Source organism: Poecilia reticulata, chromosome 14, assembly GCF_904066995.2.
Source record: "Poecilia reticulata chromosome 14, P_reticulata-male-v2, whole genome shotgun sequence".
In the NCBI taxonomy this organism is placed as follows: Eukaryota; Metazoa; Chordata; class Actinopteri; order Cyprinodontiformes; family Poeciliidae; genus Poecilia; species Poecilia reticulata.
This window is the reverse complement of record NC_088843.1, coordinates 26011023-26038363: the sequence shown is the minus strand read 5'-3', so window position 1 is coordinate 26038363 and position 27341 is coordinate 26011023. Positions and strand designations below refer to the sequence as shown.

Genomic DNA, 27341 nt, shown 5'->3' with positions numbered 1-27341 from the left:
CTTCCATATTTGACAGTTATCTTTGCAGGGTCCCAATTTGCAGAGACCAACAACCTAATAATCATGCTTTTGGACTGTGGGAGGAAGTCTCCACGCTGAGATTTTGAACCCAGGGCAATTCTTGCTGCAAGGCAACAGTGCTACGAACTGAGCCACATGCCGACTTAATAATTATAAACTTAATCACATACTACTAATAATAATGATCATTTTAAAACTTACCCATTCATTCATTGATTTGTTTGTTATTGCCGAAACATAAAGTTTTTGACTTAAGTCATGAGCACTTTCAGTGTTTTACTTTGAAAGTCTGATCCGGGTCTGACGTCACTCATGATATTGACGGAGCTTTTAGAGCAGCGGCTCCTCCGTCAGTCGGAGTGAAAGTTGTCTCCGGCTGGAGCGGAGCTCCGTCAGGATCCCGGCAGCTTGTTTAGTTCTTCCTCCCCGGACAGAGAGAGCGACATGCGGCGGAAGGAGAAGAGGCTGCTGCAGGTCACCGGGCTGCTGCTCGCCGCGGCTCTTTTCTTCCCGAACGTCGGCCTTTGGTCTTTGTACCGGGACCGCGTGCTGGACAGCGGCTCAGCGGGCTCAGCGGACGGACCGAGCCGAATCTCAGCGCTGCTTCAGGTAAGGCGGCGGTTTTCTGTTCAAATAACCATAATAACAAACTGGCTGAGAAAATCCACACATCTGCGACTGAAAGCAAATAGAAACCACAGCTGAATTTTTTAACTGAGCACCTTTTTGCTTATAGACTAGAGCTAAGAAATGCAGAATTGGGACCTTGGAAAGTTGTCGGTACAGTTTCAGCACGTTGGAGAGCGACAGGAGTTTCATAGAAGAACCAGCTTGTCCAGGCACGAATATTCCGCATGATTTGCTTCTGTAAACTGAGAAATAATAAAAGCACAACTTCACTCATCATTCATTTTAAGCACGATTCTCAGACCCAGACAGGGGATTAGATCCGGCTTCCCCCAGGGTTCGAGCTTGAACATTTCTAACTAGCATGATGTCAATCAATCAGATCTGTGTACCATTTTGCATATATTCAAATATAACACAAATCACTTTTATAGAAGTTAAAGCAAAGGAACAAGCACATTAACAATCAGGAATCAACAAAAAAAAAAAAAAAGAACAAATAAAAAACTGAACTTGATACATAACAATTTTAGTAGATAAATATAATGAAATGTCATATATCATACAGAAAGATAAGAGCCATTTGGAAACATTTGGATGCTAGAATTCTCTGTAAAAATAAACTTTCACCATAGGAATGAAATACAACCAGAGGAAGGCAAGCTTACTTAAAATAGGACAAATATGTTTTGAAACCGGAGTAGAAAGATGTTTATGCTTTTAAAATTGTCAGCACTCTCCGCTGTCTTCAGAAAAGCTTGTTCCAGTCAATAATGCCTCCTTTCTCTCTGGACCGAAGTCTGTAGACTAAAAGCAAATCTTAAAAAAAGGTTCGACTAAAACTATTAATATGTCAATATTTAATAAATGCATCATAAATCAGTTCTAAACCATCCAGGTAGAGATGTGCTATTAACTATAACCAGCTCAGCAGATCATAGAGTATAAAAACTACATTAACTATTTCTGTCAGATGTCATCTGCAGCATCTTTTTTTGCAAAACTGACTGTCAGCATGTAATACCAGACAAGCACTGTAAAAACAAACCAGACATACTGTTAGAAAAAGTCTAAACAGAGCAAAATAAAACAACAGTTTTCATGATTTCAATCTTTGTTTTGAGTAAGTAAAAATAAAACTTGAGTATGTCTGTTTAGAGCTCAGCTTCTCCTTTGTTACGATAAACCATAAAATTACGCCAAGCCTTCATTTCATTTGTGTTTTGTTTGCTTAAGATGAGAAAAGGACAAAGAGGGAAATGTTTTATCAGACTGATGAAGGAGGGTGTGATTGTGGGACAAACGTCAGTGACAAGCTGCTTGGATGATGTTGGGAAGACTTGCCTTCCATCGGAGCTGCTTCTCTGCCTCCTGTTGCTTCACTGAAGCAGATAAAAGTCAATACCGTAATCCCATTCTGGTTTTCCCACATACAGTCTAGTTAGAGACATTTGTAGCTGGTTTTCTCTGCAGCTGCTGCTGAAACAGGTTTGAATAAAACACAAACAGGATGAGCTAGCTCACTTACACACTCACTGATGTGTTAGATAAAGCAGAATAAAAAAAAATATTTTCACAAAGAAAATTGCTTAAAATGGAACTTTTATTTGGGTTTGTTCTAATTGCTGCAGAGTATAGATTGCAGAAGTTTGAATTAGCGAGAACAATGGATCTTTTCAGCTTTGACTAACGGTGAATAAACAGTTTTCTCCATTCACATCTTTACTGCAAAGAACACGATCATAAACATCCAGTCATCATGGGCATCCTGTTGATTTTAGAGTCCAATAATCAAGTTAGAGGCAGAAGTTTGAATTGAATCTTGATGTTATGTAATCGATTATATACTTACCAAATCTTTAACGTAGTTATGATGAAAGTTCTAGAAAGTATTTTATCGGCACCTTTAAGCTTGATGTAAATTTTCCGTGCTATGTTTGGAGGGCCCAAGTTAAGACTTTCAAATCTCGGAATTACAACTGTCAAGCATGGTGGTGGCAGCATAGTGCTGAGGTGCTGTTGTATATCCACAAAGTGAGGGGAATGGTGAAGGAGTGAGATACATTTTAAACTCTTGAATTTCAACTCAAATCAACAGCTTTGGACACAGAAAGCGGTCCAAAGCAATATTCTGACACATTTTGCAATCAATTGCATTTTAATATCAGTTCAGTTCTTTAATTAATCATAAGGGAAATGATTAATTAAAATTAGATGTTCAGCATGGCTCTGTGAAAGTACAGGTAAGCACCCAAATCAAATGAACTTTAATTTGAACTTTTAGGGATGAATGTACTGGCCACTTTATTAGGTACACATTGTTATGTTGGACTCTTGTTTTGCCATCAGAACCACTTTCATTGCTTATGGCATAAATTCAAAACATATGTTGAAAACATTCACAGTAGCAGATATTCTGGTTTAAAAAGCTGTTGTGGCTTTTCTATCATCTGTAACCAGTCTCCCTTTTTTCTCTGACCTTTGACACCAACAAGGCATTTCAGGCAGCACACCTGCTACTCACTTGGTTTTCTTTTTCTATGGAGACCAGTGAGGGATGGTTGTGTTTGAAACACTCCCACCATGGTGGTGTTGGTTCTTCTGGCACCAACAACTCTGTCATGTTCAAAGTCACTTATATCCTCTTTTTCCTCCCCATTCTGAGGCTCAGCAGGTCACGACCTCTAGACGCCTGAATGTACTCATTTGCTGTCATGTGATTGGTTAGATGTACAATTTCTGCTAACAAGCAATACAATTCATGTACTGTAAGATCTGTGAATATTTAGCCTAATTATGCAATTATAAAAATTCACCCTAAATTAAAATGTTTGTATTTTGGGTCATTTCAGCCTGGAAAAGTAATGGTTAAAAAAGAGATCCTGCTTGTTTTAGCCAGAGGCGTGTTTGTTACATTTGTTTGGGCAGACTTTCAGTCAAGTCAACTCAGTGGATACTTGTTTACTGTACATATGGCTGTCAGAGAAGATAATCTAAATAGCAAAAAATGTAACACAATAAAATTATTTTAGGCTGTCTAATGGATTTAGTAACGGGTTGTAACTTTGCAGTGATGATGGTAAAGAGAATTTTTCTGTGAAAGTTTCTCCCAATCTGAGCTTGCTTATTTCCTATAAGAGGCATCAAAACCTCCCACTTGCTTTGTGTTTTTGCATGTTTTCTGAAACTAATAGGTTAGGTTTTAATCCCTCACTTTCTGGGAGAGAGGTTTAAGTTTTCACAAGTTGCAGTCTGTGTCGGGTCCTCTGTCCACTCTGCAGCTCAGCAGGATTCTGCATAATGGCTCCTTTTTGGAAATAATGGGCCTTACAGTGGATCTACTGCACTGTTTTTCTCTGCAGGGTCTTCTGCAACCTGGAGTTAGGAAGAGAACAGAAATCTTTGTGGGGTTTACACACATTGTGACGGGTTTGTGCAGCTATGAGCTGGGTTTAGAGGTTCTGCTCCGTACCCAGCCAGACTAGTGCTCCAATTCTTGTAGAGATGGGATGTGCGTCGCAACATGTTAGCTGTTTTGTCAACTTGAAGTGACTCTGTCTGCATATTCGGGGTTGAGAACCTGTGAAAACAGCCCACAGAAATGTTAGGCTGCGCTTGGCCTCAAAGCAAAAAGATTTAAAAACATCATATATCATCTTTCAGAATTTGTATTTAGCTTTCATGTGAGTGTGTTTAGATAAAACAAGCTGGGTAACTTAACTTATGATCATAATCTTTAAAGGATCTTCCCTGCTGTTCATAAATCACAGGGAAAGAAAAAGTAGCCAAATGTTATTGATTGTGGTGTTTTATAAGCTTGCAAATGGTGTTCCAACTTTAGAATTTGCGTTTTCAAATGTCCCTCGGGAAGTTGCATTCCATATTTATGCTTTTTGAAGCTATCAACAGCATTCTGGGGTAAATGTGACTGGATGTTTGGCCTTTCTCCTTGGGAAAATTGTTAGGGATCTTTGAAATCGGATCGTTTCCTACTTTTAAATGATAAAACCAAGTCCAATTTTCATCAGTTCTCTTCTTCATTATTAAATTCATTTCATGCAGGGTGGAAGTGACACTGATAAGAAAGAATTCCCTTAACCTGATGCTGCCTCCACCATCTTTGACAGTCTCATCTCAAGTCATCCATGCTGATTTTTTGTCATTGTGGTCAAACCGAGTTTAGTAAAAGTCTTGTGAATAACCAAGTTTTAGATCCCAGTTGCAGTGAATCATGAAAACTGACTAGAAAGTTATTGCCAGTGGAGTTGACAAGTAACAAATATTCTAGAACATTCAGTACCAATGGTAAAAAAATAAAAATATTTTTTACTTGCAGTTGAACTAAGCGACTATTTCTTTGAAACTCTATATTTTAACAAAAAATTTTCAGCAATTTATAATTTACATCTTATCTTATATACTTTCTGCAGATTTTCTGGTAAATAAATTTGAAATAAATACTAAATCATTTGGAGTAAATGTCATATAAACTATGATATTTATAATTTATGAATGTCATTCTTAGTCCTCAACTAAGAATAAAGTCTAAATTTAATGTTGTAGTCGCAGCTGCTGCTCACACTCAGATAGGATATAGATTCATTCCCTGGACTGAGGTAGAAATGGGTATTTTTGTGCACACAAGTTTTTGCATTCCTGGACAAAGCAAAAGGATGCTCTCAGCTCCCAGCACAAATTGACTTGTCTGTGAAGTGTCGGAAAGTGGAGGAAAACGTGGAGCAGAAGGTGAGATAAAAACAGGAAAAGCAGGTAATTGTCTCCCTGGGGTTCTGTGATCTAACGAAAAACAGAAAAGAAGACGGAGGGAAAAAAATCTCCTCTTGAGTCCAACCTTCTGAAGGCTTTCACTTTTAGCATGGAAAAAAGAAAACAGACAGGTGGTGTTGACCCAAGGTGGTCGAACTCTTTGGTCCGCAGAGAACAAATGCTCAGATCTGTTTTTTATCAAATGCACGGCTTTGCTCTTTTCCCCCTGCCAAGCAAGGCTCGGTAAAATGTAGACATCTCTTTCTTTCTTTAGCTTGTGTCGTTTTCTTACTTTACATCCATCCAGCCAGCCAGGCATCATATCCTTCTCCTCTAACACCAAAGGCAATATTTCTCACTCCTGGACCTTGGTGTCCACAGTCCTTCATGTTTGAGATGGGTTCTTCTCCAGCACACCTGATTCAAATGATTGCTCTACCTCCAGCTTGCTACCAGGTGCTGCAAAAGACAGAAGTGTGGCAGGCAGAAAGGAAACATGTAAAAGATGTAAGAGATGGAAGCCCAGAGGACTGGGGCTGAGAAACACCCATCTAAGGTGTTCAGAGGCTAAATAAAGTAGATACCTTGACATTGATGAGACCTGGGTCTGCCCTGGGCTGTCCTCCCAGTGAGATCCTGGTCAGATGTCCAAACCACCACAGCTCAGTGATTCTTGAGAATAGGGACAACATGGGTTTTAATTTTCCCCATTTTTTTTATTTTTATTTCTCAACCTTATGTATGCAAATATGACAAATAATGTTTAGGAAATGTAAAGATGCTAAGGTGCAGGCTCCCAGTTGCAAAATTCTTTTAAAAAATGATATTTTTAATCGACCTGACCCAAGAACGTTGTCATCACCATCTGACAAAAAATAAATTTAAAATAATTTTTTAATTACCCTATTAGTGATGTTTTACTCATTTTTACAGACAAATGCTTCTCAAAAAACAAAAAAAAAATATTTAAAACAAAAAACAACAAAAAGTCCATCTGACGGAGTTGACACAGTACTGAAGGTGGTGACAAACTAGTGAGTAAAAAGAAAAACTTGATACATGTGAAGTAATGCAATTCATGTAAAATGTGTTAAAATGAATTAACTACACATTTAAGTGAGATTAAATGTGCAACAATTTCACTGAAAGAGTCACAAAAACTCTGATGGAGTTGACGCCAATCTGACGGAGTTGACAAAATACCAAACTACCTCAATTTATATGATGTTATTCTGAAGGAGGCCATATTGTAGCTCATCAGGTCCATGGAATCTTTATAATATACCAAAATTAAGCTTTTATTTTACAAAATTTCATCACAGTTTTGTAAATTGTCAGTTATGGTGTTGACACATCATGGTTGTGACCAACAACTTAGGAATAAAAAGAAGAAACAACTAAAGAATAACATAAGCTAACCACAGCTAACTAGCCCTCTTAGCAAAGGAAGAGAAAGGAAGTGGTCATGGGGTCCTCAGAAGTTCTGGTGGCCCCCATTAATGCTTGATTTCTTTTACATTCTTTTTATGTCTGATGGTGTTGACAAATTTCAATGGAGTTGGAAAATATATAAAAATGATTTTTAATTCAATTTATTGATATGTTTATAATTATTTATATGACTACTTATACTTAATTGTCATAATATATAATTTTAGTATTTCTTTAATTGTTTTAAACTATTATAATATATTGAGTTCTGCTCCAGGACAAAGGCTTTTAGAGGCACCAGCAACCGACTATAATCTTTAAAATAAAAAATATATATATTCTGCAAACACCTGGAAAATATACATTGTTGTGCTCACATGACCCAGGTTAGTTTAGTCAGATATTTGAAAAAATTATATTTTGTGTAAAATTTATTCAAATTTTGTGCTTTATTCATAGGACCTATTTTGTCCCTATTCTCAAGAATCACTGAGCTGATTCCTTTAGATGTGGAGAAGCAGAACTTCTACTCCAAGCTACTGATGGTGGAGCACTTCAACTCTAAGGCAGAGCTCAATTCTGGTTCTGTTCGTCGTGATCCATGATTCTTGACCAAATATGAAGGTTGTAAAGTAAATAGTTGTAGAAGAGCTTGATTTTAGGCCATCTTCACCACACACTGGAGTGAACCTCTCATTTTTGCAGTTGAACCTGTGATTTATCTAATTGTTACTGCTATATGAAAGATACCATACTAGAGGAGGAGAATCTCAGAGGAAGCATTAAACCTGTTTCCATGGTAGAACCGTGACGTTAGAGTTACTTTGGTTGAGGCTTTGCAACAACAAAACAGTCAATTTGATCAAATTTATCAATGTTCACAATAAAAAAATCACAAATGATAAAATACATGTCGATAGCAATAGGTCATGCATTTAATTTGCAAGTTGCTTTCTAGAACTTTTTAAAACTCAGTTTTATTACAGAACTTTCAGATTACATTCAAGAACCTACAGGTTTCATTCCAGAAAATATACATTACAGTACAGAACTTTCTGGAGCTAAATGATTACTTCCTGGGCACTTGTAGGAAGATTTACATGACCTAGCAGAGTCTACATCTTTTTCAAAAGTTGGAGGTTATTTTCCAAGACCTATTTCATAGAACCAACTTGCTACATTTTACAACTTATGTTTTCTTTTTGTTGTTGTTTTTTTCATGAAACTTGCAGGTTACTTCCTGGACCTTACATAATTTCATTTGTACACTTATAATACAAATGAAACGGTACATGTCAGTTCATAAGTAATCTATCAGTTATGGAGAAGTATGACCCATAACTCGGCCATACTTTTCCATTAAAAGAAGTATGGCCCACAATGTACTAGAACTATAACAATGTACTATATCACAAGGCAACAAGGACAAGACAGATATAAAGGCAGGCAGAAAAGTGATAGCATTTACATAAATTATTTCATTTAACCATAGCAAAAGAAAAAAAAGGACATTGTCAATATTTTAACCTTCTTTGTTAAAGTTGGTCAGGTAGTGCAGCAAAAAGTTTAAAAAGGACAAATTTGACCTGTGAGGGTCGCTGCCATTTGTCACCGATCACGTCGTCTTCTCGTATTTCTCTGGAGAAAGATTTTTCTTTTAAGCTGGAACACGTCAAAAGAAGAAAGAAGAGAAAAGTTATTGTCTCAAAGTAAAATTTGGCACGTCTCTGCTGAAAAGGTGCCATCGTAGATGTTAACGTGGCATTTCCACTCATTGTACAGGGAGTTCTTTTTATTTCTGGGCACTGAAGACCTTTTCAAATCTGTTCCTGTGCGACAGGTAGGGCTGGCTCAGGGAACATGTTTTCTTCCTCCTTTTGGGAAGCCTCACGTATTATAGTTATTTGACATTAATAAATGTGACAAAAGAAGAGGTTTTTTTAATGTATTTATAAGGTTAATGATGAACCTATTGAGTCAGAATATTTTTTAAAGTTAAAAGTTCATAAATATTTCTACATGTTTAACTACAATTGTTATTTGCTTTTAAATGTAACTTCTCATAATAGAGGTTCATTTGTTTCTCATTTTATCCTATTAGAGTGCTTTTGCTGTGAAGTTGATATTTGGATGGTTCCTCTTCCAGCAACCAATGAAGTGAAAATTTTGACCTTTTAAGTTACTGGTGGATAATCCTTATGGGTAAATACATATTCAAAATGTACTTTTAACATTTCTTGGAACTTTAAAATTGATATTTTTCTGTCTTGCAGTTTCAAAAATATTAATTAACTTAAAGGAGTTTTTCTTAGGAAAAACTTGTGAATGCAGCAGTTCTGCAGCCTTATTGTATATTAAGAAAAACAACTTTATGTTGGCAGGAAAATTTATTCCATATAAAATTGTATATTTTTGAATAAATCCATGATCCCTCACTGATTGAGGTGGAGAATACATTTTAAAGCACAAAATATTCAATTTTACCTTCCATAATTTGACATACTGAAACTGATTTTAGAAAACAAAGCTTTAAACAAAGACGAGTTTATAATTGATTTATGAAGCCGTAAAGAGAGGAATGGAGCTAAATAAGTCCAAAAATGACATGTTTCAATGTATTATGGAAATATTAAAAAGTTTAAGTTCCAGCTCTTTGCGCACAGTATTTATTGTTCTCAACGTACTGCAGAGGTGTGCTCTATTAAATTGGCCTTTTTATGCTGGCATTGAGAAAACTTGGCAATATATGTGCCCGTGATTTAATAAACCTTAAAACTTTCAGCCTTAAGCTTCATCTTAAATCTAAACTGAATAGAGCAGAATTCAGCGGAACTGGAAAAAAAGTTAAATAAAGTGAACACACGGGTCTATGTGGTAGGAAAGAAATGGATGTTCCAGCAGAGAGCTGGGTTAATGCGGTGTCCGGCTTCATTTCTTGCATATTAGTGTTGAGTTATTAGGACAGCTTTTCTGGGAGTTATATTCCCTTGGCTGTTTGTTCTCTGCAAGGTCCTCTACAACTTCTGGCTACTCACTTGTGTGACTGTATGTGAGAGAGGCTGGGCTGTGGAGGGGGTACGTTGGGCCAGACAGGGAAAAAAGACTCTCTGTTTTAATCACCAGCATCTTTTCTCTCATGCTGTTTTTCACAGCCTCGGCCCACTCGCGCAAAGTATAGAGACTTGTGCAAAAAACAGTATGAAAATAAGAGTTACTCTGAAGCTTTCAGAATCAGCTTTTATTCTCTGTGTTCTGTTGCTCAAGGTCTCGTTGGAGCGGAAAGCCTCAGTGGAATAAAACATCCACAGTGGCTGAAATTTTAATTAGAAGCAAATGTGTTGGCGTAGCATCACTTCCATTCATTTGGAAAATACACAGATGGACTAACACTCTACTTGACCCACCGAAAGCAGCAAAAGAAAGTTTATCTAAAATAAATTCCTAACTGTCTTTGTGTTCTGGCAGTGGAACAATACAAACGTTTCAGTAAGTACGTTTGTTTTGTTTCCTGGATGAGGATTAGATCAACAAGTCTGTGTCGTCTCTCTTGCAGAAAGTGAGTTTTCAACTTTGGGTTTTTAGTGATCTACTGCTGATATATTTGGGAGATTGATCAACTTCATCACTTGCATTTGAAGCGATGAATCTGCTCTAAAAGGTGAAAAGCAGTAAGTTATACAGATAAGAATTCCCAAGGAGGTGTTTTTATTATAATTGTTTGTCTCTTTAAGTTGTCCCATCCTTTTGTCCTGAACGTTAACATTGACCATGTTAACGTCGATCTGCTGCTCTGCTGCAATTTGAATAGATATTTTAATGCCAGGCAGATCAGAAACCCCTCCAAAAGCAAGAAAAGGCAACATTGGTTAATACCACCAAAACAAATGTGCAAGACTAGCGGTAGTTGGAGGAATGACTTTTGCCAAAGACAAAAGAGAAAACGTGCAACCACTAAAACCTAATGTATTTTTGTTTGCGTTTCATAAAGAAGGAAGTTGAGCTCAGTGTCTTCTTCAGAAGTTCCCATGTTGTTTCCTTCAGTGGTTCTTGGTGCAGCACCACCACAGGTGAAGGAAGGAAAAAGTTTTTCAAAGGGTTTGGTTCATTTGACACACTGCACTGTAAAACCAAACTGCACCAGCTGAACATGTAATAAATGTTGAGATTTAGGATAGAATGGGTTGCTTCTTTACGCTCTATGCTGAAGGTTTTCAGATCTTCGCCAGGAGCAAACAAGGGAAAAGGGGAGATGAAAGTCTACTTTATCTATTGATATAAATCCTTTCCTGCATTTGAGTTATTATAATCATGATTTTTTTTTTTTTTTTTTACAAAGGCAGTTCCTACTGCGGGTGATGTTTTTAGCTCAGTACTTTAAAGAAGTGTGAAACAGATTTTTTTTACTTCTGGATGAAAGTTATATGAATAAAAAAAACATTAGGAATTAAATGGGAAGAGAACTAAAGTTAGGGCAGACTGCTGTTATTTATGATGCCTCAGACCAAACAGAAACAAGAATTACTATACTACTTGGAAAGAAAAGAAAAGATAATTTTGAAAATCTTAGTCAATAAAACATTGTTGTCAGCAAGTACTCAATGCACCAAGCTTCTGAGATGATGTGGCGCTGGATCAGTGCCCTTGGCAAAGCTAATTTCTTTTGCTATAATGGCCGCATTATTGCAGTTCAGAAGAGCTATCAGAGGACTCTACGCCAGTTTCAAAAGCACAAATTTGAAGAAGAGAACTGACTCATCTGAATTAGCTAAATCTGTCAGCTTTACAAAAATCGACCAACAGCAGCTTCACACCTTGTGACTAGTTTGCAAAAGGAAAACGAGAAATTTAACAACCAAAATGCTTCATTGGGTCCCAAAATGTCCCTAGTTTGTTAGGAATGTGGCGCAGGCCAGACATAAAGAAGGGAATGTTTATTCTCAAATGTCACAGACTGTCAACTATGTAGAATAAAAATGAATCAATGCAAGAAAAGCTGCTCATTTTGATTGTTTTGTTGAAATATTCACTTCCACTGGAATTGTCCAGTGACATGAATTTTCAAAAATGTCCTTGGCTGTGAACACAATCGGTCTTTTCAATTATTTCGAAGGCATAAAACTGAATAAAGGTTCAGATGGGTCTACTCAGAAGTTTATCTTGCAGTTAAAGAATTTGTGCATTTCATTCTCTTGTGACAGTTTGTATTTCTCAACATGAGAAACATGGGACTTAAAACGTTTTTAGCTTGGACCATCTCTTCTCTAGTCCAGGCAAGCATTGATGTCCTTGATGTTTTTTTTTTCTTTCTTTTCCTTCTCTGTTGCTAGAGGACCCAAATTTGGGTCCTCGGCGCTTGCCGCAACAAGATCAATTAAAAACACATGCTATACATTTATCAATATAGGCATATTGCATATCCACGTAAAGGGAAAAAGCTCTTCTAAATGATAGGATCGATATTTTCTTCCTCAACAACACCCAGAATGAACACTAAGCAGATTGATAAAAAGAAACGCAATTAGACGCTAACGAGGCTAACGAGGCACACCCGGTAAAAAACGCAATAGTAAAAGAGCAAGGAAGCCTGATATACTAAAACTATTAATCAGAGTAAAGCCGAAGCTCTGCGGTTTTTAACAATACTAGAGTCACCACGCTACGTGCAAAACTCAATGAACCAGCAGCTAAAGAAGAAAAACAGAAATAGCTCATTTCACGAAGCTAAAATCAAAAATCCAGTCCTACCTTTGCCGTTTCGTGGTCATAATCCATATTAGAGTAAATATTTCCACCTGGTCCGATAATCCCTTTTCCCTGAGTACATCTCAAATGGTTTTTGGTTCGGCACAGAGGCATTTCCGTGTTTTATGTGGATTCACAAAATGCCGGGTCAAAATTGGTCAATTTACGTCACATGCCTTTTTTTCGCTGTAATTGGTGAATGACTTTAGTTTCCGTATTAATGTCAACGCCCTCAGATTCTATTGGCTCTGACGGTTCGAACGACATGTCAATCGTCAAAATTGACCAATGGGTTCCCGAGAAACTGCCCCGCGTAGTTTTGAAAAAATGAATGGGGAATTGGGAGGTTTTACGCACAGAGCGCAGAGCGCAGCTATTGTAATGTAATTATGAGATATATTAGTTTTTCCTTTGATCATATCATTTTGACAACTTAGTTTTCATTGCTATTTGCATTTTCATTGTTGTATAATTCTATTTGAAGTGTTATTGTGAGTTAATCTGTTCCATTTTCAGTCTATTACAAATTGTCTATTTTTTTCTCTTTTTATGAATGAATGCAATGTGGATTTTTCAAAAGAACCCCCAAAAACAATTATTAGATGTAATTACTTATTTATGATAAATAATAATTTATTATATGAAAAGAATAAATGATTAAAACAGACCCTACAGAAATAAAAACTAAGAAAGTTCAAATGGCACAAATTGTGCCAAAATGGCTCATTTGGAAGGTCCGCCTAGATTTTTATCTAGTAGCACCTCTCTAAAACTCATATGATTGACTTTTTTTTCATAAAACTTGGCACAGTAAAAGGTCAGATTGTGTACTGTTGTTGCTACTTTTTTTGGCTTTCACTGCATGTTTTGAAAGGAGCATTCATAGATTGAAGTGGTTTTTTTTAGGCGGAAATTGATTTTTTTCTTAATTTCTGCTGTTTATCATATTAATACACTTTCCTCAGTAACAGGCAGGGTGGTTTTTAGAGCTGTAACATGTTCTCTAGGGTCTTGCCTTTGTTTTGATACCAAAACAATTAAAATAAACTCTGTAGTTCTTGAGATACATTCAATTCATTTTGGGCATGTTATTTTCAGCCATATTGCTCAAAAGGAGGCCTGGAGTCGAAGAGAAAATGCATGGACCGAGGCTTTGGTCCATGCATTCCCTTCTGTCTCTTTCAGCAGAGCTGTTGCTGCACATTTCTCACAGTTTTACCCTGAGCTGCTTCTAAAAGATTTCAAAATTTTATGAAACAAAATGAAGCTTAAGGTGTTGATTTGATTTCTACGTTTGTTGAATATTGTTAGAATTGTGCTTTGAAAACATTTTTTAAGGTTGGCATTGCTGAGTCAATGTGACACCAGAGGGAGGTTGCATAATAGCAGCATCATAGACAGGTGGTGTAACTTAGCGGGAACATGTTTGACTGCATGTTGTGGTGACATTTAATTTTCTCTCATTTGCTTTTTGGATTTTACCTCAGTGGAGACTATGATGTATACAACTTAATGGGTTTTGATTTTGTTACTTAAACACTTACAAAATACTGCAATTTCTCTAACGGTGTTGATTTTGTTAACAATAAAGACCAGGCATGGAGTTGATCAGTGTTGGAGCTTTGTTACACGGTGGGCCACCATGCTTGGAGATGCACAGCTCAATACCCAATGATTAGGGGATGTTGAAAGAAGTTCCTCTCTCAGGAAGTTTTGATCGCTCTCCTCATTCAAGGAGTTGCTCTTGACCAGTATTGGTAAATTGGCCTCTCTTGGATGAGACACAAGCAATCAGAGAGAGGGTTCTTTCAGAGAAAAAACTTTGTGCTTGTTCTCAGCTATCCAGGTTTGACTGCCCTTGATGTTTTTCTTAAACAGAACTGGCTTTTCTAAAATTATTTGTCTCTTTTTGTGTAGAGAGGCTCTCACACCCAATGCTGTGCAAAGCTCTGAGTCCTCTACATAATTATGTAGCAGGTGGACTCAGGATGAGGCAGTTCTGGAGCCTGCTGGGCTCTTTGACTGGAGCTGACCTTTCACCCCAAAGATTATGGTGATCCTGAAAACTGCTCTTTTAGCAGTGGTACTCTAAGCAACACTCCATTTGAAAAACTGTTTTGATAGAAAGCAATAATGCCTGTATGCTTTTCTTTGAAGGTAAACAACAAAGCAATGACTAACAATAAAACCTAAGAATTAGACTGGTTTGCGCAATTTCAGATGGACTGTTTCATAGTTAATGGCCATGAAGATATTCTACTTGTGCAAGAATAGGGTTTGGTTTGGCTATAAATAAGTATAAACAATTTTAATAGTTATTTTTTAAACCTTTTTGAGGCCTTTAAGGCCTTTGATGGCCTTTATTGGAAAGTGGACAGAAAATAGGGTGAAGAGCCGATACCAATACATATGTTTATTATTTAAGTATGATAAATCATCAAACGTTTTACCTTTAGGTGTTTTTGTTTTTTTTCTTTGAGTGATTTTGTAAAAGGGAATCAAAACAAATTATATGCACTGATTTCTAAATAAACAAAGTGCAAACAAAATATGATTGGAGAGCAAATTAAAACAAGATCTTTTTTTACAAGAAAGTTGGGAAACTACAATACAATTATGCCATCCCCAACGAGTTGTTGCCCTGGTTGGTGGCCAATGTCACCACTGAATGAGAGTAGGTTGTTAAAAAAAATATGAGTTTTTCCTTGGGGATCAATAAAGTATATTCTGGTTCCTATTCTTTTTTGTGTTTGAGCATTTTATGATGAATGAATCTACAATTGATCAATTTGCACAATCATCAAAAACCATCTCTCAGTTAATATATAATTTCCCCTGAGTATAAAATGTTAACATAAAATGTGGAACGCACCATGACTAAATGATTTATTGTTCTATGGAGTGTCTCCCTCCTTCACTGATTGGTGTTTCTCCTGAAGCCATTGTGAGGCAGAACAGAAGCAAACAGAGAAAAATTGCAGAACAGCTGCTGCAGACACTTTACACGGTCCCACGGCTCGCCAGCGCCGTTTGTTTGACTGCAGCGCTATCAGCCAGCAGCCCGGTTAACAGTATTCCACACAGTCAGCCGTGTTTCTTGTATTAACAACGTTCCTCTAATTGCGTCCTCCCATGGAGCTAATTAATTTACCATTGTGCTGTGATCCTATAACATCTCGAGCCACCGAAAGTCATTTCTAAAGCAGGCGGGAGAGAATTTCATGAACGGCTGCTTGTGCATTTTAATGCACGGCGGAGAATAATGGCTCGTGGTGAGGAGCGTGTGTTCACAGGGATGAGAGTGAATGTCATTTTGCTGTGTGTCAAACAAATAAAGAGCAGGAATTCTTTGCCTTTCCTTTGTGTAAATCCACAGCTGTGAGTAACAGAAAAAATAATGGAGGATTCTGGATGGCAGCCAGAAAAGAAAGCTGATGAGGATTGAAAGTGTCTGCAGATGTGCCTGTTTTGTTCAAATACTTTTTTTAACATCTGAAACAGATAATGTAACCTGAAATAATAAATTCATTTCAGTCTATATCTTATTGTTTTTTTTTCTCTTGTTTCTGCTCCTTTAGGGGCTCAGCCAGAAGGTGGTTCAGGTAGGAGTTGACGGTGTGCGGCGAGTCGACTGGCACGACCATGAAGCAATAAGGAGAGATGCGGCTCGGATCGGTAAGGCCAAACTCATTGCTGAATCTGTTCAGGCCACACAGACATTCACTGCTTTTCTATTTTTTCCCCGACTTCTTTCCTTAATTTCCTCCAAGTGGATTTTCTACCACATAACCAGCATGAATCAATATGGCTTGTAGCGCCCGGAGTTCATAATTAAACACACTTAATCTTCGACAATAAGCATTGATTCTGCCCCTGGCGTTGAGTTAGAAACAAGTGAAAGGATTTAATTGGCTTTTGTGGAGTTTTGAGAGAAACTTTGGATGGAAAATTACCTGAACTTTTGAAGGGAAAGGTCTAAGACTAAAAGATTGTACAGTGCTTCCTTTCAATAACTCAGTACTCAGGAATTTGACAAAAGGCAGATGTAGAAAAACTAGCCAATTCTGCTAGGTGAACATTTTTCATGTTTTTTTGATATTTTCCAACTTAAATACATCCAATTTGAAAAAAAAGTGTAATCAGAAGGCTCCTACAGAGATATGCAAGTAGCTGAGGAGAAAATCAAAACATTTTAATGTTATGTTAAAACAGGGAAACGTATAACACTCAAGAGATGTAACCTTGAACAAAAAAAAATTCAAGTATCATATTCTGTAATTCCTGCCAAGTTCTGCCAAGTTCAAGAATAATTCTCGGTTCAGTATTCAGCTCCAAATTACTCACAGAAAATTTTCCTATTCACAGTTTTATTATGTTCAAAAGAAAATGCAGTTTGAAAAGCTGAAATATCTTGGTTGTTGTGCAAATGCTATGCTGACATTTGCACAACAACCATTCCAGGAACATCTTTCATTTTCTTGCGCACTGATTGGCTGTAGCTTCAAAAGAGTGACATAAGGAAGACTCAGAATGTTGCCTTTTGTGGTAAGGAATATTTGGAGTTCATAACTATTCAAATAGGTAGTTGTAATATTTATATCTGAATTATTTGAGGTATCAATTAAGATATTTGCAGGCTGCTGTGATGCTAATCCTCTTGATTACAGAGGATCCACTGTGTACATATAAAAAAAAAAGAAAATAGTTCTAAAATATAATAGCTTTTCATCATAAATGACTGTTATTTTGACTAGAAATTGCTGTAAAAATTAAACAATGACTAAATATAACTTTTTCCAGAATTCTGTAAAACTAAGAAACACAGGTTAGAACCAGAAGTGGATAATAACTTCTACTTGAGTAACTTAAAAAAATAAAATAAAATTAAGTGTATTGTTACTGCATTGTACATATTATTTTTACTTGAGTAATATTCTTATGAATTTTTCCAAATCTTTTTTTAGTAAAATTTCCAAATCTCTCCATTTTTAAAAAACTTCACTGAATAAAGAACAGACATGTTTTAACCAAAAATACACCAGACTCAAATGTATGGTCTTATGTTAAAGTGAGACATCATGTTTTTACACAAGCTTTGTTGTTCTAATGTTGTTTCTGTTTACAGAAAACACTACATATTGCCACTAGGTTTACTTTACCCTGTTGTAACATACGCCTGCATTACCTATTGCAAGTATTAGTATCATACGATTTACAATGAACAATTTAAAAAACTTACTCATTTGTATTATTGTTTGCAGTGAAGTCCTTAAAATATCGGAATTCTAACTTGAGTTCAGACGTCACAGAACTTTGAGAAAAACAGTTAAAAAGATGTTAAGTTTGACTTGTGTTTTGTTACAGTACTTCCCGGTACAGTACAGAGTTAATTTGCTTCACATTAAGAGTGAATTTCTTTGCTTTATGTCTGGCACTGATAATAATTGAACTAATAATGACTCAGACAATTTCAAAGGAAAAAAAAAAAAGATTACAAAATGATCAAAAAAATCTTACTTCTTAAAATTAAAATGTAAACCAATTAGACTTTTAATAAAGAAAATTTAAAAGGATATAAAATAAATATTTTGTATAAGAGCAACATACTAAAAAGAACAAATACAATCCTGAGGAATATGGTTATTCTGATGCACTATTAGGGTCAAAAGGGGCAAAAGAAAAAAAATAAAACAACAAGGTTCATTTAAGATATTTACAAGAAAAACCTCCAATTTTTGATAATGAAAGGCATAATTAAATGTTTTTTATTATTATTATTTACTCCTCCTTGTCCGCCTATTTTCTTTTATTTACAGTGGTCTTAGTACTGTGTCACACTTTCCCCAGTAATGGAAAATTATGAAAATTTAAAGCTAAAAACGTGTTCTGCAGGTAACGGTGAGCAGGGGAAGCCGTTCCCTCTGACAGAAACTGACCGGGTCGACCAGGCCTACCGGGAAAACGGCTTCAACATTTATGTCAGCAACCGGATCTCTCTGAACCGCTCCCTGCCTGACATCCGCCACGAAAAGTGAGTTCCTTACCAATAAAACGTGAAGAGTATGAGTGGGTGTGCTTCAAAATAACTGAATCACTGACAGTTTTCTTGACCTGAGCTCCCCTACAATAATCTGTTAGTGCTAACAGATACATTAGAATAAGAAAATCAATGCTGCAACTCAGACAGATCAAGATGTAGATGAATGATGTGTTTTTGTTGCTAATGAAAATGCAATCTGCAGGGCTTAAAGAGCTTCGGCCGGGGGCCGGATTTCCGGCTTTTGACCAAACGGTCCACCTCAACCAATCTTTATGGTTCACCTCAACCAAACTGTAGTCTCCGGGCTTAAAGAGCTCCGTCTGGGGGCCAAACTTTTCAAGCAAAGCGAGCATTGGACCAAACGGCCCGCCTCAACTAAACTGTAGATAATAGACAAATATGTCTGCCAATCAGAATTCTAGCTCCCGTGTTCTTGACCAATGACTGTAAAACGGTTTGTAGAAAAGAAGCACATGCGTTCGGTTCGGCATTCAATCAAATGCGATATGAAAGAAGATGGAGTTTGTCTCACCCGGTGATGTTTTATTGAGGATTTTTGTACATATGTTTTGGCAGTTCTGTGATTATGTCAAAGCAGCAACTTATATTAAAAAGAGTTTTATTTCCGTCTGGATGCTGCCCGCTTCCATGGAAGGACAACAGAAAATCGCTCTTAATTACTAAAATCACGATAACTTCACTGTGTATCCCTCTGAAAAATGAACCCATCTAAATAAAGAAATCCCTCCATGGGTGATACCACGATAGAGAGCGTTCATTTTATAGCGTTAACACGGTGCTGTAAGTGGTCCGGTATGAAACGGGGGTGATAGAACAACGGTACCGCAGCACTTTTAAATTTCAATAATCAAAATACCGAAATTGTTTCCATTGTTTTAAAAGGTTTATGTCAGTCTGCCTTTTAACCATCGATACGCTTCCCGAACGCTGCGCACCTTAGGGGGTAAAAAGAAAAAAAGCAACTTTCACATTGCGCTAAACTCTGAAAGAGGAGAAGCGGGACATAAAACGGAGCGATGAATTAGATGTGAATTATGGCATAAAAACAGAGAATCCGACGCTGAACAGTAAAAAATCAACGCATGATGTGAAACACATGACGATTAGGCAGCACAGCAGGTAATGAGATTACTGAGGATGAGCGTCAATAAACGATAAAATAAATGTAGCAACAGGAAAGAAACTAAAGTGGACATAGCAATAAACCAAGACAGGATACAACTAATCAAATAAAACTATATGGAAATGAGAGGAACAAACTGGTATGGCAAGACCTTTCGAGCAATAATTAATACAGAGACTGTATGGCAAGAATAAACAGAATAAACAGACACTATTTCCAGATAAAAGGTAAAATAATATTGTTGAAGTGCCATGGGTTTGTTGAGACCACATTTAATACTGAGAATAAATATATCTTACAGACCATAACAGTAAAGAACTTATCACTTATTTATGTTTTTAATTAGATTTGATATATTTATTTCTTCAATATTATTTTTCATGTCAGTGTTAATGTCATGAGGCTGATGACTCCATGACACTTTCAATTTAACTCATTAGGATTTGATTAAGAACCAGATTATTTATTTGTAATTTCTGTCCAGTAAAACTATTAATCTATAAATCAATAGACAAGTCTATATAAAGATATAATCCATGTTTCTCTCTCATATTTGTATGACATTAAAAGGATCTGGAACTTTTGTTTTTCCACTGAAAGCTCTGGTTTGCACAATAAATGCCATGTGAGTGAAGTTTTATGGATGATACTCTGATGTCCCATTCTCCTGAAGGCAGCACAGAGCTGCACCACCAGAAACTGACAGAAACACTGAAGAGAAGAAGAGTTATGATTAATGTAGTTACAGTTCTATCCATGTTTTAATGTTGCAGAGCTCAGTCGTTTTGCAAATAGATCAAAGTTTAAACTGGCATGTTTTACATCTTTTATCTGCTCATTTTGTGGAATATTTAACAACTAGAAAACGGCACAAAATAAGAATATTTTTTCCACTCTGATTGGCTGCTGTTACCAATTTTAACTTGAATGTCCATTCATTGCATTTTTCATAGACACATGTGAAAATAATTTCTATTCCCATGGCTTTTTTCTCTAGAAAATTATTTTGATGATAAATACAGAAACAAGCATAAAAATCAAAACATCTACAATAGTGACGGTAATATTAATATTAAAATAATAGTCAGTGCAAAGTAGCCTGCAAATTCTTTGTTGGGGGCGGTGAGGAACCTGGATAAAGGCTAGGGGTGCGCTGGCCCAAAAAAAGTTGAGAAACTGATTTAGTTGGTAATGTTGCATGTTCTAAATTACTTGCTAAAACATTGACTGAAAGGACTCTTATTTAATGTTGTGGGATTGTTGCCTGTAAGGCTAACCTTTAGGGCACAGACATTTTACATTTTGTTTTGAGTTGAAATGTACTGAAGTATTTAAGTTTGAGTGTTTAGCTTAATTGTATTGTTAGAAGCAATTGTTTGCACTATTCAAAGACACTTTTTATTAAACTGTGGAAATAGAAACGGTATAGTTAATTTCTATCATATAAGCTATAAGCTTCAGGCTCAGGATTTTTTTTTACTTTAAGCCCTGAACAGTTACAACAGTTGTTTTTATTACTGCTGCAGCATTGAAAACAAATACTGAACACTACTTGAAAGTATTTTTGTTCCAAATTGGCCTTTCAGAATAAATTTCTCATCTCCTGCAACATCCAGAGACAAAACCTAAACTTTCAATTCTTGGACTGGATGATGTGGCCTAAGGTTCATATATATCATAATATATAATGTTAATTCATGCAGGTGCAAAAAGTAAGGCAGTCTCTAACTTGTCTTCCAACAGCAGGACTAAAGCAATCAAATTTGCTTTTGTTTCTCCACATACTCCAACAGCAGACGCTGTAGTTTATAAGTTAAGTTAAGCAAGCAGCAGTTTGGATGCTCAATTATAAACTGGCAAACATATATGCAAAAAAAAACAACCTTTTTTAAAGGGGACATATTTTGCCAGATTCACATTAGTACATTTTTGTACTTCCATCTGTGTCTCTACTGCTTCTAAAAATAGCTGAAATGCTTAAAAAAATAAGACACATGAAGTACATGTCTTTTGGTGTTTGGAAACTGAGCCTGTTTTAAAAACCTTGGTAATGTAATGTCACCTTGCATCCCCAGCAAAGCCCAGCCCATCTCTTAGCAACCCAAGCTGAGCTCCAGCATGCTTGGTCAACTGGTTTTACCATTGTACAATGGCTGCTAGAAAAGACAAATGTTCTGTTGTCAACTTACTATTCTGAAACTTGCTGCATTCTTGTTGGTTGTGCATGAGGCTCCACTTCTGCTTTTCGAAGATGTTTGGTTGTATAATTGCACATCTGTTTGCAGCCATTTTCATATACGAGTGTAAAAATGTAGTTGGAGTGGCCAGCAGCAGCTTATTTGAATTTAAAGCGACAAGATGCCCTAAAGCAGCTCTTTCTGAAACAAGCTGTAAACAGGCAGAACTGTGCAGTCTAAAATCTCATTTTGGTAACACTTTATTTGAAGGGGGGTGAATAAGGCTGACATGACACTGTCATAAACATGACATAACACATGTCATGAACATGAATAGGCCTTCATAAATATTTATGACTGTTGTCATAAAGTGTCATTCGGTAAATTATGACACTTTTAATACAAAGTTGACATTATTCAAAATGTCTTTGTTATGACAACTTGACATTAACCAATAAATTATTACTGATATAAATTTGTTATAAAGGTATTACTGATTGCACTTTAAAAATTAGGTAACTTTATGTTATTAAAGGTAAAGTTTAAACGGTAATGATTTCTTGGTTAATGTCAAGTTGTTATAACAAAGACATTTTGAATCCTCAAGGGGAAATTTCTTGAGTGTCAAATACTTCTAAAGTGCCAAATATTAGTAAATATAAATATTAGCATTAGTATCACAACATTTATAATGTGTGAAATTACTAGTAATTTCACACATTATATGACCAAAATATTAAATACATTCAATAAATAAAATGAAATAAAAAACACGTATGTGCATGAAATATTATGTTTAATGTCTTTCAGAGTTGGATGTTGCATAGCCTGATGGCTACAGGCAGAAATGAAAGTATCACTTTTTAGGTTTAAAGTAAATAGCATAGATTGTTCCAGGGAGCTTAGATAAATACCATGTATTAAAGCATCATAAGTCATGACAACTGTTTCAAATAAACTCTTACAATCTGCCAAAAAACAGCACTGTGTATTTAGAATAATAGCTGTTTTACACAGCTGAGCAAATTATATATGATCAAATTATTCTCTTTGACATAGGCAGTGATTTTACGGTCCATCCTCTTTTTGTCAGGTTTTCAAGTAAACGGTAGCATCCATTAAACCTGAACTGTTTTGATGGAGAGGAGCAGACTTTGTGCTAAAACGTCTGTTCTTCATCGCCTCTCCTTGATTTAGAGCTGTTTTCCTTTATAAACAAGTCGTCTGTCTATTAATCAAACATCTCCGACATGGAAAACTCTGTAACTCTTGAACGGTGTCGCCACCCCCCCTCAGCTCACCTGGCAAACAATCTGTGCGCTTCATAAATTCCCGCATGTTCAGAAGGGGGAAGAATGATGTATTTAGATGCATGAAGAGAAGGTGAGCTTCCAGCAAATTACGTTCAAATTGGCAGTGGTTGCCATGGAAATGTATGCTCAAATGATCTTCATTTTATCCATTGGAGGTTGCACAAACTGCAATACATCAGATGTATTTGTATTTGTTGTTTGCTCAGTAACAATGTTGCCTCAAGTGTGAACCAGGCAACTATACTAATGTTTAGTTCACACAGCAAGATATTTTGCTGATTTTTGACCTGATCTTTTCCTTCCGACGCTCCAATTACTGTGATATCTCTAAAGATTATCTCAGAAGATGTTCATTCTGTGTGGGTTTTATAAGAGCGATCTAGTCTAGAAAGAATGCTGCGACCTCTAAGTCTTGGCCTGGTATCTTGGCCTGTGAGTTGTTCTCTGAGGACAAACGATTACACAGCCTGTTGAATGTTGAAGCTAATCAGAAAGCGAGAAGACAGAAACACGGAGGGGAATCCAAAACAGAAAAGATAAAACAACTGCCATCAAAGGAATTGTTTTTGTTTTTTTCTTTGTTAAAAATCTCCACTGCTTCTTCCTCGTCTACAATGTTTGTTTATTCTGACATCATGTTTGATATCTAGAGGTTTTGAGAGATTTCCCATCTAACATCTAAATGTTCTCGAGTGAAATCTGTTTTAAGAGTGATGTGTTTGTAGTTTGACTGCACACAACCAAACCAGTAATATCTATGAATTTTTATCATTGCATATGGTCTCTCAGGTTTTGAAAATTAACCAACAAATCTGAAATATTGCCATGTGAACCAGACATTAATCTAATCTGTCCAAACCAGCCAGAATTGTTAACTTTTTTAAATTTTCTGTTTTGAGCTTTAACATTTGTCATCCTGAGAGAGACTAAGATTGAGTTTTGGGGTTTTCTGTCAGTTCTCTCAGCATTGTGAAGTTTGCTCTTAGATGAATTTGCTAGGAGAAGATTTGGCTGGTATCTTAAGTGTTTTCCTGTTGGTAATAATCTCTCTCTCTAAAGAATGGAGGTTTAAAAATAGCAATGACCTTTCAGCAAATTGATGGGAAACAACATTTGGTTGTTCATTGCTGATATTTGTCTGCATTGGTATGTTAACAAACACTTGAATGCTCCAGAGAAACAGAAAAAGCTAATGCATAGATAATCTCTAAGTTGTCTTCAGTTTTGCTGCAGAGTCACAATCTAGTCCATTCCCCTGTTTATTCTCTCACAGCCTATAAAAACTGACACCCTGCTGCATTGTTAGTAACTATGCTGGCCAGATGTGAGTCATTTTCTCCATGAACACCTCTCTTTGTTTTTAGTTGTGGTTTTCAAATGAACATCTTTAGCATCCTTTGCTGAGCTGCCTGTTTTCAGCCTGAGTTTGCTCCTTCCTGTCACTACCTTCTTCGTCGACTGATAAGGACTGCATTATTTATAATTACTTGAACAAACATGAATTCTCACTGACAACCATGCAAAAGGTTCCTTTTTCCGTATCAGACGTAGCGACCACAGTTCTGTTTTATCGCTGCTCTCACGGCATTATAAAAACCGAACACGTTTTAAATAAAAACATCTGCTGTCGCCTTGCACCTTTCACACATCCGTATCTCACCTGGCTTGCCCTGCGGGTGCCGTCTGCTTCGCTGCGATTAGCTCATTGTTGGTGACTCAGAGGCAATCAGACACAAACCTGCACCTGGCACATCTGAGTTCTGCAAACTGATGATTTTTACTGGAAGCACACTCTCTAACCGTTACCTCTGTCTCCCCGTGGAATTGGACGAGGTTAGTTAAAGTAAACCACCCAGTCAGCTGTCCATCACTGCATCTCTTAGTGTTTGTATGTGAATGAACATGCTGGCTGATATTCAACACCTGTATTTATCGACTGACAGCTCACTAGACACTTTCTCTGGGGGGACATAACTCGCCTCCCGTGATTAACGCCTCTGCAGGGGTTGAGCCACCTGCTGGGGTAATTTATGAGGAGATCGCTGTCTCTCATCGTTTGGAGCACATGTTGGGGCTGATAACCTCTGTACATGCTGCTAGTAATGAAATTAAAGCTGTCTGTGTCATAATACGTTTGCGGCATCACTAAGCTCTTTTTGTGCAGCACTCAGAAGGCCTTTGGTTTGCTAATTGTTGTCGTCTCTGTTTAATTACTGCATGTGTTTACATTTTTACAGATTGTTTACATTTTAGAACTGCTGTTAAGCTCTGAACATAAAACTCAAAGCCCCCTAAAAGTCACCAAAATGTAACCTAAAAATATTTAGAATTGACCTGAGGCATTTTTCTAAGTTGTTGGTTGTAGTAAGAGATTTGATTGACTTTCTGATCTATAATGAAAGAAGATCCTAACTCACACATACATGCATTTGTTCTTAATGTGATGTGAGGCTAAAACTGGTCACTATTCTGGACCTGGGCAGCTGTTATGGGTAATTTTGACTAGGCATGCCGAAATTTGTTTCCCCTTAGAAGAAAGAAAATGATAAATGATGATGAGATGTTAAGTTCTTGCTTGAATGCATACCCACATAAGTGGTCATCTGTTGCAATGTTTCAACTGTTTATTTCAATAATGGCCTAATTCTTTTCTCTTTCTTTAGTTACCATCTGAAAGTGTAATTTATCAAAACAGATATATTACCTCTGTTGTTACCATGCATATTGCTAAAACCATGACGATAACTAGAGAAATATAAAAAACTTATTCTTTAACAAAAAATGGATCTGGGTCCTTTTTGAATGGGTCATTTTTAATAAGGGACATTGCTTTTCTATCTTATTGTCCTATTGTAGACATGCCACTCACTTGCAAAGCAAATAAATTATAATATCCATTTCTGAACTGTTTCTTTACCAGTTATGTCCAATCAGAATCATTGCAGAATATTTAATTGTTCTGAACAATTAAATATGTTCAGTTATTTTCTCAGTCAGCTGCGGATAGAAACACAGGACAGAATCCTCAGTTATTGCTAGCGGTCTTAAAATATTTTTTGCATATTTAAATGAATGTTACGTGGAATAAATCCATATGTTTTTAAAGAAATTATTTTGGCGATCCACTGGTTTCTTTACAAGAATTATTTTGGAGAAATGGGCTGCATAAAGGTTTCTTAGAAGTTTGCATTTTTATTCCAGCCTGGTGAGTAGAGCTGATGTGAACGAGCCAAGCACATCCATTTAAACTCTGAATAATACATCACCTTTGTGACCTGAGATCTGCTGGAGAGCTGGCTGAGCAGCAAAAGAACCTTTGCTGGATGTCTGAGAGAAATGAATGAGACATTGTCCATTTAGTAGAAAAACAAAAAAGACACACTAAAATGAGTATTTTTATTGTGTTTGTGTCTGCAGCTGCAAACAGACGCTGTATGCAGAGAAGCTGCCCAACACCAGCATCATCATCCCGTTTCATAACGAGGGCTGGTCATCTCTGCTGAGGACGGTTCACAGCGTCATCAACCGTTCTCCTCCAGAGCTCATCGCAGAAATCATCCTGGTTGATGACTTCAGTGACAAAGGCACATTTTATTATGATAAAGTGTATTTTATTATGATTTTACAGGCTATGCACTATCAATGAATTATTGTGAAGTGAATGATGCCAGGTTTTATAAATGGGCTGTTGGATTTGCAGTTGGTAGGTCTGCTGCCTTGGACCAGGAAGGTCTTGCATGTTGAGCTTGCATGTTGTCCTTGTTTATTATTGGGTTCTTTTACAACAACAAAAAAAACCATGGGCAACTTACTCCCTAAGTTGGTGCCCATGTCTCTGCTTTTTCTCTATTTTCGCTTCTCACACTCATTGACTGATGGGAATAGGCACCAGGCCCCTGGAGACCTTGCAAGGTTGGACTATGGATGAATTGATTGTTCTCACAATTCTGTTCAAATGAAAATCTGAAAAGGCTGTTGTGCATCTGTATGAATCTTTTGAGAAAATACTTTTAAAGCAATTACAATGGCAGGTTTTTTGTGGTGTGTTTCCCCCAGGCTTGCACATCTACAGTAGAGAC

General features: G+C 36.7%; 1 protein-coding gene across 2 annotated transcripts in view; it reads left to right on the top strand.

The window, feature by feature from the left end:
* The first annotated feature begins 354 nt into the window (after positions 1 to 354).
* The window catches only part of LOC103476252 (polypeptide N-acetylgalactosaminyltransferase 10-like), a 63822-nt gene continuing 36835 nt past the window's right edge, over positions 355 to 27341 (top strand). The window contains exons 1-4 of one of the 2 annotated variants that reach the window (XM_017308699.2): positions 355 to 630; positions 16167 to 16263; positions 18481 to 18619; positions 26680 to 26846. In XM_017308699.2, the coding sequence (XP_017164188.1) occupies positions 466 to 630; positions 16167 to 16263; positions 18481 to 18619; positions 26680 to 26846 (568 nt within the window). In that variant the 5' untranslated portion in view covers positions 355 to 465. The remainder of the gene's footprint in view (positions 631 to 16166; positions 16264 to 18480; positions 18620 to 26679; positions 26847 to 27341) is intronic. The other variant, XM_008428458.3, reaches the window with a different exon arrangement.